Below are 19,261 nucleotides of genomic sequence, written 5' to 3'. Positions count from 1 at the left end.
ATATGTAGACATCTGAGGTTTATGTTAAAAGCTAGGCAGCTACAACCGTTATACGTTGTTCCCAATTAAGCCAGCAATAATTTATTATAAGAAAAGTTTGTTTTAAACTTATCTACTGGGTCTGAGCGGTTAAATGCTAAGTGCGTACTCTTTCCCAACTTTTCCCTACTCTGTTGTATTTGATCATGAATGACACATGTGCAAGTGTCATTCGTGGTCATAACAGTGTTCTGTGTGGCGTTGTATCGGAACTAACTGAATTCGAAGGTGGGCAAAGTGTTAGTGGTCGTTTGTGGGTGGTGCTGTAACCAAAGTAGCAGAAGTGTTTCGTGTTTCAAGTGGTAGCGCATCGAAGATTGTTACCGCATTCGTGGAAAGGGGATAAAAATAATCCCTTAAGTCCTAACGCGGAAGAAACTATGTGATAGTAAAGGATGGTCATTGGACAGGACTGTGACAGAAAATAAGAGATAGCTGTAAAAGTCACTCCAGAAGTGAATGTCGTATTCGTGAACCCTATCAGTACCAAAAAAGGGAGCTGCATAAGGTAGGAATTACAGGGGGACCTGGATTTCCAAAACCACACGCCAGTGATGCAGATGCCCATAACAGGAAAACGGGTTGCTGAAGCCATAAAACGCGAAATATGGAGCAATGGAAGAATATCATTTCATCGGATGAGTCTAGTTTCAAACTGTTTCCAATTTCTGGCAGAGTTTTCGTCCCAAGAGTGAAACACAGCGGGGTTCGGTGATGATTTGAGCAGCCATAGCGTGGTATTCAATAGGCCTCGTGGTTAGAAAGCAATTTCACATTACTGCCGAGCATTAAGTGACCGTTCTAGCTGATCAAATCGATCCTATGGTAGAATGTTTGTTCACCAATGGTAACGCTTCGGTTCAAGACTACACGACCGCTGTTCACACAACTCGCATAGTCCATGACTTGTTTTATAAGCGCTAGGATGAACTGTCACATGTCCCCTGGTCACTAAAATTATCAGGTCTCAGTAGTATTGAACTATTGCGGTCTGCATTGGATAGAAGAGTGCATCATTGCTATTCACTTCCTACATCGTTACCTGAACTTGCCGCTATTTTGGTCGACGAATGGTATGAGTTTCCCATGAAAACCATACGACACCTCCATTTATCCATTACGTGATGACTGGAAGCTGATTTGAATACGAACGGTTGGCCTATCCCGCACTAGGCATGGTAATATCTTGTGGTTTTGGTGTTTCGATATTTTTGTCCGTCTCTTGTATAAGCCTTTAGGAGTATTTTATTTTTATTTCGTTTATCCACACCAGATATCTTTCTTGTTTATAAGCCAGTTTTGCTGGTAATTCTTCAGGTTGGATAATAAAGTTGATTGCAAACCACTTCCACACCACAGCATACTCTTCTGCTGAGTGATTCCCTCGTACTGTACTGTTTCTCCTGGGTGGACTTGGGTTAAAAAAAAGTAAACTAAATATTATGACAAATTTTATAAATAATCGACAAGTACGCCAAAGAAGAAGAGATAGAACTACAATGGACATGATATTCCATGGACTCTTGCGCTTCTATGCATGAAATATCTTTCCTTTGTCATTCGCTTATCTTATCTGCGTGGATTCGGACCTAAGAGGACGTTCTTGTGTAAAGGTCATCTTGCTGTACCAGCTGATAATGTAAGTTGTGCTTAAAACCCGAAAAATATAATGGTTATTTTCTCAAAAGAATTTGTGTATGTGGTCAATCTATTGTAAATCTGATACCTTTATTGCCTTAAGTAGATATGGGCCTTAAAAAAGAATTTTCATTGTTAGGCGCCATCTTAGAAAAATCTTTAACATTTTCTTTCAGCTCATCTTCGAGACGTGCCGTCGGTTGGGACAATTAACATTATTTCAGATCCCACGAGACAGGAGGCAGCTACTAATAATTTAACAATTTTATTTACAGATTTTCTTTATATCACGAGATAACATCCCAGGTAGAAAAGGTCTGGTCAAAAGATTCCAGTTCCATTATAGGATTCCATTTGTAGATGCTATTGTTATCTTATATTGGGAAATCGAGACGAAGCCACGATCTATCGACGATTACGTAACTACCCTGAGAATTGAGCTAGTTTACTGAGTGCTTATACACGGCGTGCTAAATTAAACAACGTATTACACTGTTAATAATATTCCTACATTAGTTATTTCTCTTTTATGCTGAGCCATTGCATTAATGTGTGTTTTTTTTTGTATAAGTTACGGCTCATATTTTATTTTATTAAATTACAGTACATCACGTAAATTCGAAGTATGGGAGCTTTTATAACTCTAACATTAATTAATATTGTATTCTGAATCGTAAAATATGTCTTGAGAGCACTTTCCCTAATATGACTTGAAAGTAAACGATAACAGAAGTAGTTCTGTGGATTACTGAGGACGTTACACCTCTTCCCAATGTTGCTGATATCTCATCTCGTGGCGGCATCGTATGCGTCTCATTGTTGATAAATTTTTATAAGAGACACGATACGAACCTTTCACGAAGCTAATAACTCAGGCTACAATATTATCGTCAATAGATAGGTACAACGTCTAAATGCCGTTACAACCCTACACAGGATGAACTAAACAATAAAGTACGAGCATACCTCTGGCGTGAAGACATTTAGGTATAGGCAGTCCTCACTCTCGTCGGGCCCCAGCACTTTATTCTGCGGGCATACTGGGCCCGGGACGGAGGCATCGCGGATGTTCAGCCAGGAGTCAGGAGGTTGAGGGCTCTGTAACAAAACGAAACGAACTGAGGAATTACATAAGAAACAGCTTGAGCGCATATTAAAGTACGTCACGTTTCTGCAGTAGTTTCTCCAAATGCACGGAGTATTTGAGCCGTTAAACAGTATTAGCCATTTGATAATATCGAAATGTAAATATTGGGACTATGGAGTGACAGGTAGGTTCTAGGTATTCCTGTCACAAAATAAATTAACTTAGTGGCAGGTTTAACGTCCCAAATTATGTACTATTTAATGAGTCGTTCCGTAGTGTCCAACGGGCACAGTACTTCGGCGATCAGACATGTAACCATCAGCGCACCTGACGATGGCGACATGTCTGATCGCCGAAATATAGTACCCGTTGGACACTATGGACCGGCAGTACACCCGTGGACTGTTCGAGCAAGAAATACGGCGTGAGAAACTGAAGAATCACATATTTAATGAATGTTTCTTGGCTGATGCCAACCATAGAAATTTATCCTGAGGAAGTAATATTATTTTAGCAATATAAACCACGTAGCATGCATTTTGTGCAACAATACATAAAATGTTGGTCGCATCGGCAATACGACGAAATATACATAACCAATATTCCCATATTTTTGGGCCATTGTCATGTTTATAGTGTTTGAAAGGTATTTCCACCGTTCGAATGTACAAACGTATATATTTTATAGTGCCATCAATATTTCGGCCTTAAGTGCAACAATGTCGAGTATAATTAGACTTTGTCAAGTTATGTCGTCGTCAGAATCTACTGAACTGTGTGTCGCAGCCTGTAAATAAGCACAAAATCACAAAATGTATGGCAGACAGATGACAAACATGTTTTTCAACCATAGAACAGTTGAGCCACGGAAAACATCAGTACAGTCATTTTACGTGCAGTGAACAGGATATAGTATATTTTCAGACCGTGTTCACTGCACATGATGTTCATTCTGTGGCTCAATTGTTCTATGATTGGAAAAAATGTTTGTTATCTGTCCGCCATAAATTTTGCGATTTTGTACTTATCTACAAGCCAGTACACCCAGGTTAATAGATCCTGACGATGACTTCCATTAACAAAGTATAATTATACGATACTCTGTTGTATGTGATAATCACTTAAGGCCGAAATCATGACAGTAATATAAAATAAAGAAGTGCGCGCAGTACAATGGCGGAAAAATTCTTCAGACGTACATAACTAAGTTAGGCAAATACATTAATGAAAGTGATAACTTTATAGCAGTGATTGTATACCAGAATAGCACAAAACAACTATTACCGCTACATTATCTGTGCTCTGGACAGAAAATATCATATTTGAGAAAAGACGAGATGCTTTATTGAAGCTTACCTGTTCCCTTCCAGCGTCGGGGTGGGTGTCTGGTTATGAGGAAAAGAAAGAAAATAGGAAGCACATGTTTGAATTATGCGTGGAGGAAAGATATAGGCCAGAATCTCCTTCTCCCCCTGTCTCTTTCCGCCTCCTCCTCCACCTCCCTTTCTCCATATGCTCCTCCTTCCCCCTCCGTCTATAGATCACTTCCCCCCCTCTCTTCGCCCATCTTCTCTTCCCCACCCTCTCTGACATTTAATCTCGTTTATTCTCATTTCAAATTCAGATTCTGTATTATTCAATGAGTCCAAACGTTTGTTAAAAAATGTATAAAAATTTGAAGTAAATTTGTCGAGTACTTTTTGGAGGGTTTGGAGACGATGTTACGCTTCGTGCTCTGCAGCTTACAGAAATTTGTTGAAGGACATATTCTACACACCATCAGCTGCACTAGAATTATTTTATTTGCTAAAACTGGTTTGCGGGTTTGTAACCCATGCTCAGTGGCATCTGATACAGAGAAGCAAACAACTATGAGTATATAGATTTCTAAAAAATGATAATACATATAGTAGCAGTAATAAAAGTCTACTTACTCCCTTTTATAGTAATGACATACTTGTCAGTTAATATGACAGGATATGAAATATGTCTAATAACATCAGTGATATATTCTACCAGTTCGTATGATTTTCTCTATCCGAGGGAACAGAAAAGAAAAATAACTTCATTACTTGGTGACCGTATGTCGACCACGTGGAACCTACAATTTTTAGGAATCCTGATTTGGTGCATTTTAGAAAGGGCAAACAGGACACCACTTGCACAGAAAACGTAACTTTTTAAGGTTTGGTGGCGAAATTCTCTTGGAAAAACATGCAGAGAGGCTTTTTTTCTAGCTTCTAGAAATGAGGGACTTGTCGGTTAGCTCTTGGTCACTTGTGTTCGACTTTCGGCTTCTGGCTCTTGGTAACTCAACTTTGGAACTTACTTTGCAGGTCCGAAGTGGCAGATGTGGAAGGCAGCTCTCCACACCAGTGGTGACTGGCATTGCCCTATGTTCGAGTTCACAGCAGCGCACTGCTCGGTGCGCTTTTGATGTCAACCGATCACGCACCAGCGGTCTGCTCGCATTACATTGCCTAGTATGACAAGAGTAGCCTGCAGCACCAGCACGTTGGATCAATGGGAGCTTCGGGACTGAACATCGTTTACGGTTTAGTCTTTCCATGTTCGACAGTACAGTCACAGCCGTATGGATAACTTCAGCTTCTCATTCAATCCATACAATCACTGTTACCGATGCTTAAACAAACTACGATAATTTTTTTTTTAGGAAAGGAAGACAATGTTTAGCATACTCCATCCCAAATTAATTAACTTAGTCAGGCGTTAACTATTTATCTTCATTCTTTATTGAGGGTTGAAATGTGCATCAAACAATTTCAAGGCATTTCTTCTTCATATTTTATGCATAAAAATTTTGGAATAAATTCAGAATCACAAGAATTGAGATCAGTATTTTTGCATAAAATAATTGTGAACGCCCCAAATTATCCCTTTCTGTCATTCTGTTCATTTTCTGGGATGAAAATTTCGTAATTTTGTATTCAAGAAAACTTTTTTTAGAAACGTTTTCATGTAGCAGAAACCAAAATCGTAATATCCAAGTTACGGGCTGTCCACTGCGGTGGACACTGTGACGTAGCGGTATAATTTTTCATACTTTTCACAAATTTTTCTTTACTTTGCATCTCTAAAATTATTGTGACGTTTGTTTTTAAAGTAATGGAACACTTAAATAACACGCTTGTAAAATAGTTATGAAAATTTATTAGAGAAAGCTTTAAAAAGTGGGATGATTTTCAAGTAATATTTATTTTGTGTAGAATTGTAGAAAGCAGTTGTGCCCTCCACCTGTTCAAACATGGAGCTTGCGTTTGGTACGTTGCATATGAGTTTCAGCTTTGCAGCCTGAGTTTTTACAATTAGATACCGATTCCTGCTGATCAAAATATCGTAAATGGTCCACAGAATCATATCTGACATCCTCTATCGGTTTCAGTTCATTTCTGCCCTTTGCTGTCACATGTAATGGGCTAGCTTCACCTGATGGTCTGCCTCTCTAGTTTATAGTCCGTTTTCGTGCCATAATCTACTATCTGCAGTACATTTGCTCTACAGAGGCACTCTATCCAAGACTTGAGTCAGCAACATGTTTTTCGAAAATGTGCTTGATAGATAGTATATCAGAAGCAGACTCAACATCATGATTAGCTTCGGCTACATCTTCCTCCTCTAGATCCTCTATTGTCTGCGAAAGTTTATTATTACTGTCGGTCGCTGAAGAAAAAAATATCACCTTCAAGTTCTTCAGTAGCAGATATGGACTGTCACTGCTTTCCTGAATTTCTACAATCTCTTACACATTGGGCTTTTATTAACTCCTCATTATTATTGGAATAATTCCAACTAATTAACAACAAGACAAGAGAAGACAAGACCATGCACATAGAACCAGCATACATGTAAAACGAGGATTGTTGCAGGAAACCAAAGATAAGGATCGCTAAGGACACTTTGTTCATTATCGTTCACGATTTTTTGAAGCTGCCTTGGCAACTGTAATTCCGCTAACTTACGATTGCAACTGGTTTTGAAATTATGGAAACCTTCATCAACAGGAAAAAAGTACCAGAACTATTGATTATTTGGGAAAAAATTATACAATTATAAAGGTTAAGTAGTCGCAGCCACAATATTTCACAGCCGACACTTTGTACATACCTTGAAAGTTCAAAAGTTGATAAACAGATGGCACTGGAATTTAGACTTGTAGAAGATAAATTAGATTAGGAAATGAGACACTTAAAGTAGTAAAGGAGTTTTGCTAATTGGGGAGCAAAAAACTGATGATGGTCGAAGTAGAGAGGATATAAAATGTAGACTGGCAATGGCAAGGAAAGCGTTTCTGAAGAAGAGAAATTTGTTAACATCGAGTATAGTTTTAAGTGTCAGGAAGCCATTTCTGAAAGTATTTGTATGGAGTGTAGCCATGTATGGAAGTGAAACATGGACGATAAATAGTTTGGACAAGAAGAGAATAGAAGCTTTCGAAATGTGGTGCTACAGAAGAATGCTGAAGATTAGATGGGTAGACCACATAACTAATGAGAAAGTATTGAATAGAATTGGGGAGAAGAGAAGTTTCTGGCACAGCTTGACCAGAAGAAGGGATCGGTTGGTAGGACATGTTCTGAGGCATCAAGGGATCACCAATTTAGTATTGGAGGGCAGTGTGGAGGGTAAAAATCGTAGAGGGAGACCAAGAGATGAATACACTAAGCAGATTCAGAAGGATGTAGGTTGCAGTAGGTACTGGGAGATGAAGAAGCTTGTACAGGATAGAGTAGCATGGAGAGCTGCATCAAGAGCTGCATCAAACCAGTCTCAGGACTGAAGACCACAACAACAACAGAAGATAATGTTCACTACAAAGCATGCTATGCCTGGTTCCATACAACGCTTACAGACGCGTATATCGACCGAAAATAAAATAGTACACTACGGTGGAAAAATACACCGAAAGTGTTAAATCTCACTACTAGGCCGAAAACTTCTAAATCGTTAATTCAGTCAGTTGTACATATTTAATCCAGTACTGTTGCTTAAAGGCGGAACAGCCTCACAGTTTGTTGCGACACCGATTTTTCTACACACACAAACTGGGTTTCACAACTATGTGGACGGTTTACAGCCACGCAGTCGCAAGTTTGCGAGGCAGATGATTATGACAGTCGCGTGTTTTTGTGAACTGTAAGGGGAAGCCAAAAAATTTCCTTTTGAGGGCCATACTGCGATGTGCACACACACATGCAACATAGCACGACTCCAATACTCGTATACAATCGCCGACACATAGGTAAGGGATTAGTGTGGCATTCGTGTCTTCCGGACGTGCGTGCAGGACAGGATGTGCAGGAGGCAGTTAAGGAGTTCTTCACGCAGAAGAACACAGTATTTCACCAAACGGGTATCTTCAACGTGGTGCGTCGTTGGGACGATTGCCTCAACGCTCACGGCCATTCTGCCTGATCGGCATACCGATTCTGGACTGTACGGCCTTCTAACGGAAACTTATTGATCACTCCTTACACTTTATGTTGTGAATGAAGCTTTGATCAGGTATTGTTACGAAGGGAATAATAGGCGTAGGAAATGAACTTAATTCTCCATGTAATGAGATACTGAGACACTCTGTGAATTGCCTGCCAGCTTTCGTTTATAGAGAAATAAACTTTTTGATCTACAATTATAAGATTCAGTGTCGTTTTCTTTTACGAGTCAAACTGCGTCCATCTGCTTACATTCATTTTATGCTGCCATTAACAACCACTGCTAGGAAGTCTTATGGCCGCTGGGTAGTTAGTCTACTTTCGAGCCAAAGACAGTATTTAAATTCCAATAGTGAGGTCAAGTCCCGCTCTCAGTGTGTCTAATTTATGTGTGTAACGGAGGTCGCAAGTCCTGTATTCCCTGGGGAAAACACTTATACTTACTACTGGTATATCTCAACAGCGCAGTGAGGCAATTTTTTCACACCGTGAACAAGTCGTTCCAAGTTAGTACACTCTACGGTAAAGGAAGCTACACACTACGAGGAAATTATACGAATGGTGCGGAAATCGGTAGATGCGCTGAACATGCAAACACAAAAACATAATTAAAATTTCAGAAGAATTGGATGGTTTATTCAAGAGAAACAGCTTCACAAACTGAGCAAGTAAATAACGCTTTTCTCTGCCTCGTGATGACTGGGTGTTGTGTATTGTCCTTAGGTTAGTTAGGTTTAAGTAGTTCTAAGTTCTAGGGGACTGATGGCCATAGATGTTAAGTCCCATAGTGCTCAGAGCCATTTGAATTTTGAATAACGCACTGCTTCATCTCTGGCCCTAATGCAAGCAGCTACTCGGCTTGTTGCTGGATGTCCTCCTGAGCGATACCGTTCAAATTCCATCCAGTTGGCATGTTAGGTACTCAAAATCCCGATCCCTGCTCATAATGTCCCAAACGTTCTCAACTGCGACCTCGCTGGACAAGGCACGGTTTTGGCAAGCGCGAAGACAAGCAGTAGAAACTCTAGCCGTGCGAGGGCGGGCCTTATCTTATTGAAACGTAAGCAGAGGATGGCTTGCAATGAAGGATAACAAAACTGGGAATACAATATCGTCACGTACCGCTCTACTGTAAGGGTGCAGCAGATGACATCCAAAGGGCTCTTGCTATGAAAGAAATGGCAACCCAAATAATCACTCTTTCCTTGGGCCGTATGGAGCGGGACAGTCAGTTTGGTGTCCCACCACTGTCCAGGCCGTCTCCAGGTAGGTCTTTTATGGTCATTCAGACTAAGTTCGAAGCGGAACTCCTACTTAAAACAATTCTACTGCAGTCAATGAGGTTGCACCTCGAAGACTTGTCTGGTGATTTCCCAGACAGTAGTGGGATACCAGGATGACTGTCACCTGCCGTACAGCCCAACAACCAGGAATGGTAGTCTAGGGTGCCATTCCATCTAGTACCGGGACCCTTCAGTTTGTCATCCGTGGGAACCTTACAGGACGGTGGAACGTTGACAATATTCTAAGCACCGTTTTGTTGCTCTTGACGACAAGCCATTATATGCTTAGATTTCAGGAAGATAATGCCCGACCGCGTACTGTGAGAGTTTCTGCGGCTTGCCTTCCCCCTTGCCAAACCCTACCTTGACAAGCAAGGTCGACGGATCTCTCCTACACTGAGGACATCTGTACTGTTATGGGCAAAGCCCAACAAACAACACGGGATTTTGACGATATAACGCGCCAGTTGGACAGGATTTGGCACGTTATCCCTAAGAAGATATCAATCAGTGTCAAGCCGAATAACTGGGAATGAGATTTTCACTCTGCAGCGGAGTGTGCGCTGATATGAAACTTCCTGGCAGATTAAAACTGTGGACCGGGCGTGAGTCGTGCTTCGGTAGCTCAGATGGTAGAGCAGTTGCCCGCGAAAGGCAAAGGTCCCGAGTTCGAGTTTCGGTCGGGCACACAGTTTTAATCTGCCAGGAAGTTTCATATCAGCGCACACTCCGCTGCAGAGTGAAAAATCTCATTCTGGAAACATCCCCCAGGCTGTGGCTAAGCCATGTCTCCGCAGTATCCTTTTTTCAGGAGTGCTAGTTCTGCAAGGTTCGCAGGAGAGCATCTGTGAAGTTTGGAAGGTAGGTGACGAGGTACTGACGGAAGTACAGCTGTAAGGACGGAGCGTGAGTCGTGCTTGGGTAGCTCAGATGGTAGAGCACTTGCCCGCGAAAGGCAAAGGTCCCGAGTTCGAGCCTCGGTCGGGCACACAGTTTTAATCTGCCAGAATGTTTCAAGCCGAATAACTGCTTGCATAAGGGTCACAGGTGGACCAACGCATTGTTGACTTCTTCGATCCGTGAGACCCTTTCCCTTGAATGAACTACCCATTTTTTTCTGAAGTGTAATCATTTGTTTGTTAGCATATGTTCATCACATCTACCGACTTCCGCCCCATTCGTAAAGCCTGCGTCGTTGTTTCTTACAATGGTATTGGCAGAAGGGATAAGACGTTTCCCTGCTCTAAGCTGCGGTTCACTAACCCTGAAGCGGAGTTTCCCCACGGGCGGCTTGGCGAACGGCAGATTGTAGAAGGCCAGGTACTGCCTGCCGCCCCTCGTCGTCTCGGTGGAACCCCTCACGAGGCCCTGACGCGTCGGCATCACTAGCTGGACGCGCTCGCCGCCCTGCAAGAGGGCCAGCAGCAGCGACGCGGCCGAGATCGCCAGCAAGTACAGCAACGACGCCGCAGCCGGCATGCCTGCACTGACTGACTCACGCTTTGTACGCGCGCCACTGCTTTTACCCTGAGGATAGGCTGCGGGGTCACGGTCTCGCAGCCACTCTGCCGCTTATCGAATCCCTTGACCCCTCGTAGCTGCCCTGTAACATATTACTATTGGGAGAGATAGACCGCAAGGAACTTTCCTGTTATTGAAGTTTAGGTTTAAAATCGTGCTTCACCACTACACCGAAACGGATTTCGAAGCACACTATTTTGTCAAATAACGACGTTGTTTCAAAATCATGTGCGTTCTATAAGTCAATAACGAAAAATACTTTTATTCTATCACGAGCTGAGTACCTACCATTGCCCAGGTATATACTTATTTCAAAATTCTGTTAGTCCATCTCTCTTTCTCTCCTCCCCCTCCCCCCTCTCCCTCTTCACCTCTTCCTCTATCCATTCTTTGACCATTTCTCCCTCTCCTATCTTGTCCATCTACTCCTCTTCTTTTTCTCTGTGCATTTCCCTCTCCCCCCTCCGCCTGTTTATCTTCTTCTCCTACCTGTCTGCTTCTCTTCTTCTCCCTATGTCTCTTTCCGTGTCTTTCTCTTTCCTTTATCTGTCCATCTCTTCCTTTCCCACCCCTCTTCCCATTTCCCCCTCCTCCTCTCTCGGTTATCTCCCCATCACCCTATCTGTGTCCATCTCCTTCATCCCATCTCTCTTCCTGTTCATCTGCTTCTCCCCCTTCTCTTTCCAAGTTATCACAGTCACTCCAACAGAAGACTGGTAGTTCTCACGCCCACAGCATTTCTCTCCAGATCGTAACTAGTATGTGTACCAAATTAGGTGAAATAGTTTTACGGGTTTTAATGAGCATTTTATTCATCGCTTTTACTGTGTACGCACATTTCAAATATATTCCACACGTACTGAACATGTTTCACACGTGTTTGTACACTTGTTTCATCTGTATCAGTGTTCGCAGCTCGTGGTCAAGTGGCTGGGGAAAAAAAAGTGGCTAGTGTTGCTGTTTCTGGATCACGGGTCACGGGTTCGATTCCCGACCGAGTTGGGGATTTTTCTCCGCCCGGGGACTGGGTGTTTGTGTTGTGCTCATCTTTTCATCATCATCATTTGTAACAGTGGCTAGACAGAACTGTGTAAAAATTTGTTCTTGGTACGGGCGCTGATGACCACGCAGTTGAGTGTCCTACAAACCAAACATCATCATCAAACCTGTATTTGTAGCGAATTTCGCTCTGTAGTTTCATTTCCACAAAACTCAATATTCATTACGTCATTTCTCGTTAACAGTGCGCTACATAATGTTTTAATTTCACAAGCATATAAAGTGGTATGTGTGGCTATTGTGTGCGGAATCTGTTCTGAATAGTGTTAGTAGAAAAGAAATAATAAATTAAAAGTCATGCATAATGCAGCAGTTTTCATGCATCTCAATGTTTATGACGTTATATCTCCTGAACTATGTGTCGTAGAGTGATACAGTTTTTTGGTACGTCCAGTGGTATATGTGAACACTGTCTGCAAAATGTGTCCCGAATACAGTGCATAGTAAAGAGGCAATAAATTAAAACGTCATGTTTCATGCGGTAGTTTTACTGCATGAACAGCGGAAAGATACTAAGAGGCAAACTTTTTCCCTGTCATCATTTTGTGGGGTCTCATCTCAAAAATGTTTCATAAAATTTTGAAATAATGTGTAAAGTTTTTCGTACGTCTCTAAGTGTTCTCATTCTCAAATAATAGATGTCTAAAGTACAGGTATTCGCAATTCATGGACTACACTGATTTTTAAGACCCACCCTCATTCGTTTAATAGGCAGGTGGTTTTTACAGCCATAATTTACAGACAGTAAGTGATATTTGTAACAAGTTAGGGTGAAATCACTGCAGTGGTTTAGGAGGAAATGTGGAACATACATACATACACGGGGTGTTAAAAAAGAAGTGTCGACTACTTGGAGAGGTAAACAAAATCTGTCCAACAGACATGGGTTCGAAAATGCATACGTTGCGAGATGAACACTTGTTTATAGGAACAGCTGCACAATGCTTGGTTGCGGATATCAGCACAGTGGTTACGCTCCGTCAAATGTGTCGGCAGGGTGTTATCGTGTCTTACTCACAGTACTCTAACTAGCATTAGGTGGTCTGCAGTCAGTGAGGTGGTTCGTGTCATGTTGTAGGCTACGCTACTTTTGGTCGTGTTTGTGTGCCTTATTGTAAGTTCTGTCAATCGTGGGTACGTAACATGGTGTTTTACTTTCTTCCAACAGTGGATTCACTTATGTGTTTCCTGCTATTGCGCTGTTTCTATGTACAAACGATATAGAACATCTACATTTTCTCTCTTCCACTACATTTTAGTAACGGAAGCCTTCTACTCGACCAGTGAAATTGCGGATATGACATTCTGAGTAGCCAGAGTGAAGAGTGCCCTCTGACAAACTGCTCGGTGGACTGTTACAGCTTCTGAGGGACACACATACCCTTGTGCACGTGAAGACTGGCAGTGGAAGGTCCCGAACAGTCCGCACGCCTGGCATGGACGAGCACGTGCTATGTTCGACGAAGAAACCCCTGGGACCAGTGTGCGACTATTAGCAGCGGCAGAAGACTTGTCTAACTCCCTTATCTGGAAGGCACTTCACAAACAATTGCTGTACAAACGTAATCTACAGGCCTAAGGCCACGGAATCATCATGGCAGACGGCGGTTCTGTCAACGGCTGTTGCAGAAGTGTGCGCAGAGCCACTGTTCGCATTCAAGATTTTATTTACCGATGAGGCAGGGTTCACAAGAGATGGTGTTGTGAATTTCCAAAACCAGAATGTAGGGCAGATGTAAATCCTCAAGCAATTCAGGAAAGAGGGTATCAACACCGATTCTCAGTCAACATGCAGTTAGGCGTACTTGGCGATAGATTAATAGGGCCATATGTGCTACCACAAAGGTTAGCTGTTATGCATTACCTAGACTTTCTCATTAATGAATTGTCTAACTTGCTGGGAGCTGTGTCATTGCAGCAACGAATACGAATGTGATTCACGCAAGATGGCGCACCAACACACTTTCGTCACAATGTGCGTGAACTGCCGCAGACATTTCAGGACCGCTGGATTGGTCGGGGACAGGCGGGACACACCTTGATCTGTTCGGTCCCCTGACCTTAATCTTCTAGACATTTGGTTATGTAGACACTTGACGGAACTGGTCTACACCACGCCAATCAACGACGTGCGGACACAACGGGGTCGCGTCTTCAATATGTGCCAGCAAGTGTAACAAAAACTGGGTATACTTCAAAGGGCGCGTCATTCCTTCGCCAGAAGCCAGAGGGGTACATTGTCATGAATAGGCCCCACGTTGATTACTTCCTGTAAACACGTGTTTATAGCAGAAAGTATGCATTTCCGTATGTTCGGCTCTGAGAACTATGGGACTTAACATCAATGGTCATCAGTCCCCTAGAACTTAGAACTACTTAAGCCTAACTAACCTAAGGACATCACACAACACCCAGTCATCACGAGACAGAGAAAATCCCTGACCCCGCCGGGAATCGAACCAGGGAACTCGGGCGCGGGAAGCGAGAACGCTACCGCACGACCACGAGCTGCGGACATGCATTTCCGGACCCATTTTTACTGGACTTATATTACTTGTTTCGATAAATACTACCACCTCTCAAAGCATTCGACACTTTTTTTGAACATATATATCCATCCATTTTTGTAATATATGTGGACTTTCCGGCATGCATCCTTGACAGCAACGTTTCTTCTTCCTATATTTCAGTTGCGAACCTTTATAGCAGTCGTCAAACCAATGTGGAGACTGTGTTCCCAGTATCCAAGCGTGCCTCTTTATAGGCTGCCCAGAAGTTTAGCATGCCAACGGCCTTACCGCAGCTGTTAACACCGGTTCCCGTCAGATCACCGAAGTAAAGTGCTGTCGGTCTGGGCTACCACTTGGATCAGTGACCATCCGGTCTGCCGAGCCCTGTTGGCAAGCGGGATGCACTCAGCCCTTGTGAGGCAAACTGAGGAGCTACTTGATTGAAAAGTAGCGGCTCCGGTCTCGTAAACTGACATACGGCCGGGTGAGCGGTAAGCTGACCACGTGCCGCTCCAATCCGCATCCAGTGACGCCTGTGGGCTGAGGATGACACGGCGGCCAGTCGGTACCTTTGGGCCTTCATGGCCTGTGTGGTAGGAGAAAGAGAGAAATTTAGCGTATAAGAAAGCATAAAGATCGCTGTAGAAGTTCCTAACAGAAATACCGAAAGAAGAAATTTTGCTGTTAAGGATGCACATACCTTAAAAGCGATGGAATATTCTATCCGTCGAGGAAACCCCAAGAATCACACAGACCCATACACACACACACACACACACACACACACACACACACACACACATTCATTCGTTTTCAGTCACCTTACTCCATTATAGCCGTTAGACGTTTCCGATTGGCAAATTCGTCATCAGACTTGGATGTGGAGTATGTTAATAAAGCTTCACAATACTGAATTAATTGGTAGTGGACGTCTCTCAGACGCATCTTTTGAAGGATGTCACCACAGTAGATGACTCCAGCAGGTAGTGCTGGCACATCAAGGCAATTTTCAAAGTGCGTCAAAGACTTTCGACAGGACTGCGAATGCGAAACCTCGCATCGTTAAAACGTCAAATAGTGGGAGAATAGATTTAATTTTTATTTTTATTGTTAATGGTCCAATAGAACTAAAAAGTGTCCTATTTGATTCTTAATCACGGCTGTAGGTACTTTGCATCCTATAAAGGTTCAGAACTTCATGAATTTTAAGCGTGATCTGCTTAGGTGATCTGTAGTGTAGAATCCAAGTTTTCGACGTCGATAATTCTGTTCTAACTTGGAGAGCCAAAAAACATCGAAATTTTGAAAATTTCTTCAGTTTATTCTCTGTATTGAGTTTTCCTTGTATCCTACAATAGCAACATCTGGCAAGAACAGCACTTTGATCTTTTGTAGAGCGTTAAATTTCCTACACCTTTCACTGCTAAGACCTATTTTTTCGTCACAGGTTTACCACGATACAGAGCTTGACAAGAAAAGCAAACTTCTCAAATATATTAAATAAAAAAATCCCTCAACAGGGATAGGTTCTATCACTACAGTTTTAATTTCACAATGTTCTTTAAAATAAAAAGCTAGGTGCCTCTAATGGTTAATGTTTAACAATATCAGGAAACCTCACCCCAACCCACAACGAGGTACTCAGTTCATTTAAAGCCGCTTAAAATAGCAAAAGAATGAAAGTCTTTCATGGTAAAAGCTTGTAATTTTCAAAGTTCAACAACCCGACGAATCCCTCTCCTCCCTCTCCCCCTTTCCAACCGGCTTACACTCTTCGATGGCACCTTCATCGAGTACAGATACATCACAGCTTTGGATCTATAAAGTGTCTAGTTTTTAAAATTTTCCGTTACATCTAATACAAGGTCATTTATTATCAGCTAAAACTTAAAGAAATGAAAATTACTGCTAATGAAAAGACACACAGCAGAGTATGAAGCCTCACAAACAAAGTTAACGCCTTGGCCTCTCTCGTCTAGAAGGTTAGACAAATTAGGCATCGGCTTCTTCCTTCTCAGCAAAGATGTCAATTTGGATAGTCCTGTTGTCATAATCACACTCAACATTTTACGCGTCGAGGTCCGACTTTGGTGAATTCTCGCAAGTATGGTTAGACAATCTTTGAAAGTGACAGCACAGCGGAGTCCTGCTTACTGTTGCTGCAGGGCATGTGCTACACCCTCCAGCGCATTTGTAAAAATTGGTATACAAGATAATCTGTTTTTGCTGAATGGTTGACACCACATAAATCAAAAGTGCAGTACTTAACGTGACAATCAACCTTCAGATAGGTATAAAACTAATGTCACTTCAATAGGTCGCTAATGCAATAAGTACGGCCCCTATGGCCACGGACCAAAATACACACGGCCTCTATCCGACTACAAAACACATTGTGACCTATATTTATCATGGCCACTTGCCTTCCATACACGCAAGAAATTATTAAGAAACTACAACTATCACTAATTCGTAAAACCAGAAAATTCTATATCTATAATTTAATGAAGAAATGACGTTCAAGTGAACCAGCTACCTCTGAGGCGTTACTTTCATTTTGCCTCAGGTTACAGTAGGAAGTACTTATGTTTTCTATATCGAGATATAAGTTTTTCTTTGATTGCTAGCAGCTTCAATACTTCGCTGGGTGAAAGGAATATTTGACGCATTTGTTTATTTCTTTTCATCATTTCACAAAGAGGTCACACGCCGTTTATATGTATACTCCTTGTTCCACCCTGTATGAGAGTGCATGGGTATGAATGGAAGTCAAATGCAGCGGGAGCATGGACCAAAGGGAACAGTTTAAGGGAATAGCAGTCATTGCCAACAATACAAGAATAACGGCAGGTAGGCCAGAGCAGCAAGCAAAGATGAAAACAGGCACGAGGGTAGGTTGCAAAGTTGGTGCGGGGGTGAGGTGAGTCTCCCCACCACCGCGTTTGAATAGGAACGTTGGTCGGATTTTGGTACGTGGAGGGCACTGTGGGGCCAGCCATGAGACGGACTGGACGCGGGAGCACAGCAGCTCGCAGATTTGGTGAGATAGAAATGAGGTAATATGGCTAAAAATTCACGACAGTGTATGCTCATAGCACGCATTCAACATACCTTCATCGGTACAGGTTACTGTTTTAATTTATTTGCAATAGTTTTCTCTGAAATGTGTTTGTGAAATTTTGCTTTGTGGTAGTGAGCATGCAACAGGAACCATCAGTTCATGTAGCTATTTCCCGAGGTATAAGCTTCACTTTTAGCTCAATGAGTGCAGATTGCGTATCGGATGTAGATCGAGAAATTTCTGTTGCGAAATTTAATTATTCTTGGAACTTTCTCTGTGAGTTCAGTTTGCACTTCATTTTGGCGCCAATAGTACATCATTTCTGCCCACAATATTTTCTCTGATAGAAGTTATCTACCTTCAGTAGTGGGCTACCTTAAATTTCTAGTGGTGTAATTCATACATGACGATAAGTGAGTCTTAAAGAATGAATGACGATTTTCCCGCTAAAGGCGGTGTGGCCCACTTATGTATTTTTGTGTTATTATGAAATTATGTGTCATAAATTTTTGTGTTATTATGAAATTATATGTCATATATAAAATTATTCGTGTAGCGTTTTCGTTTTGTCATTGTCCTACCCATGAGAGGTAACGCTGATTCAGACATAAGATTTGTAACTAGAGAAAAATTGTAATGTGTCGGCTTCTAAAGTTTTCATCAAATTAGAAAATAAATCTATTAAATGAGAGTCAGCATTTCAGTTAAGAGAAATTCCCCCAGTCACCTGACACATGAAATGGGTAGGATGTATCTTATTCAATTCGATTTTCTCAAGTTAATGAAAGACAGAAATAATCTGCAATGTGAATTTAGATAGGCTACCAGCTGCTATAGGACGGCTTTGAGTTCAACTACCCCAGAACGTGTTATCTTAGAGAAACTCGCACCAGTTTCCGTTGCGCATATTTCAAAAATAATTAATTTGTTTATCAAGTTAGTCAAGTAAGGGTCACAATATAGACACTATTTCTTATGGGCCTGGTATATTAGCAGCTAGGACGCAAAGTCGAGTACAATTCTCTAAGGTAACGCGAGGAGATGGTCACACAGGTTCAATATAAATTAAAAATATATAAAGAACCAGAATACAGCCAACCAGCAGTCATATAGCACCTTCAGCGTACCACTAAGCACCAAATCCAAACTTACAAATGCGAGTCGCTATTTCTAGCCACTTAAGTAACATAATTTCATGGCCGTTCCAGAACATAGCTCACCTCAACACCACTGCAATGAATGTTTTGCTGGCCACTAGCACGAGCAACTGCAACAGTCAACAGTCCTTAAGTACCCAATAATATTCACTATATATAGAAGGAGCAACCCATCACGAAAGCTTGGCGATTAATTTCTTCTTCTTCATGTGAAATTCACACGCCATCCATTCACATAACTCTCGAGGTTGTCGCCACTGGCCAGCCATGTCAATACAACTTTAATACTTTCCAGCAGCGGCCCATGCCTCTTCGTTGCTTTTTTTGTGAAAACTCTTAAGGATTTTTATAGAAAACAAAAGCTATTAACATTCTACAGCTTTATTCTTCGTGTATACATATTTATTTCTGAATACACACACCCTAGTAACGAACAGATTGCTCCCAACTAGA

The 19,261-nt window shown here is 41.9% G+C and overlaps 1 protein-coding gene across 2 annotated transcripts in view; it reads right to left on the bottom strand.

Annotated features, from left to right (window-relative positions):
* LOC124788096 (venom carboxylesterase-6-like) overlaps window positions 1-10,989 on the bottom strand; it is a 113,949-nt gene extending 102,960 nt beyond the window's left edge. For both annotated transcript variants that reach the window (XM_047255207.1, XM_047255208.1), the window contains exons 1-2: window positions 10,764-10,989; window positions 2,644-2,775 (exon numbers count right to left, since the gene is read on the bottom strand). In XM_047255207.1, the coding sequence (XP_047111163.1) occupies window positions 2,644-2,775; window positions 10,764-10,979 (348 nt within the window). In that variant the 5' untranslated portion in view covers window positions 10,980-10,989. The remainder of the gene's footprint in view (window positions 1-2,643; window positions 2,776-10,763) is intronic.
* Between the last annotated feature and the right edge of the window lie 8,272 nt (window positions 10,990-19,261).

The sequence above is a fragment of the Schistocerca piceifrons genome, chromosome 3, assembly GCF_021461385.2.
Source record: "Schistocerca piceifrons isolate TAMUIC-IGC-003096 chromosome 3, iqSchPice1.1, whole genome shotgun sequence".
In the NCBI taxonomy this organism is placed as follows: domain Eukaryota; kingdom Metazoa; phylum Arthropoda; class Insecta; order Orthoptera; family Acrididae; genus Schistocerca; species Schistocerca piceifrons.
Note: the sequence above shows the minus strand (reverse complement) of the source record. Positions and strands in the feature narration are given on the sequence as shown.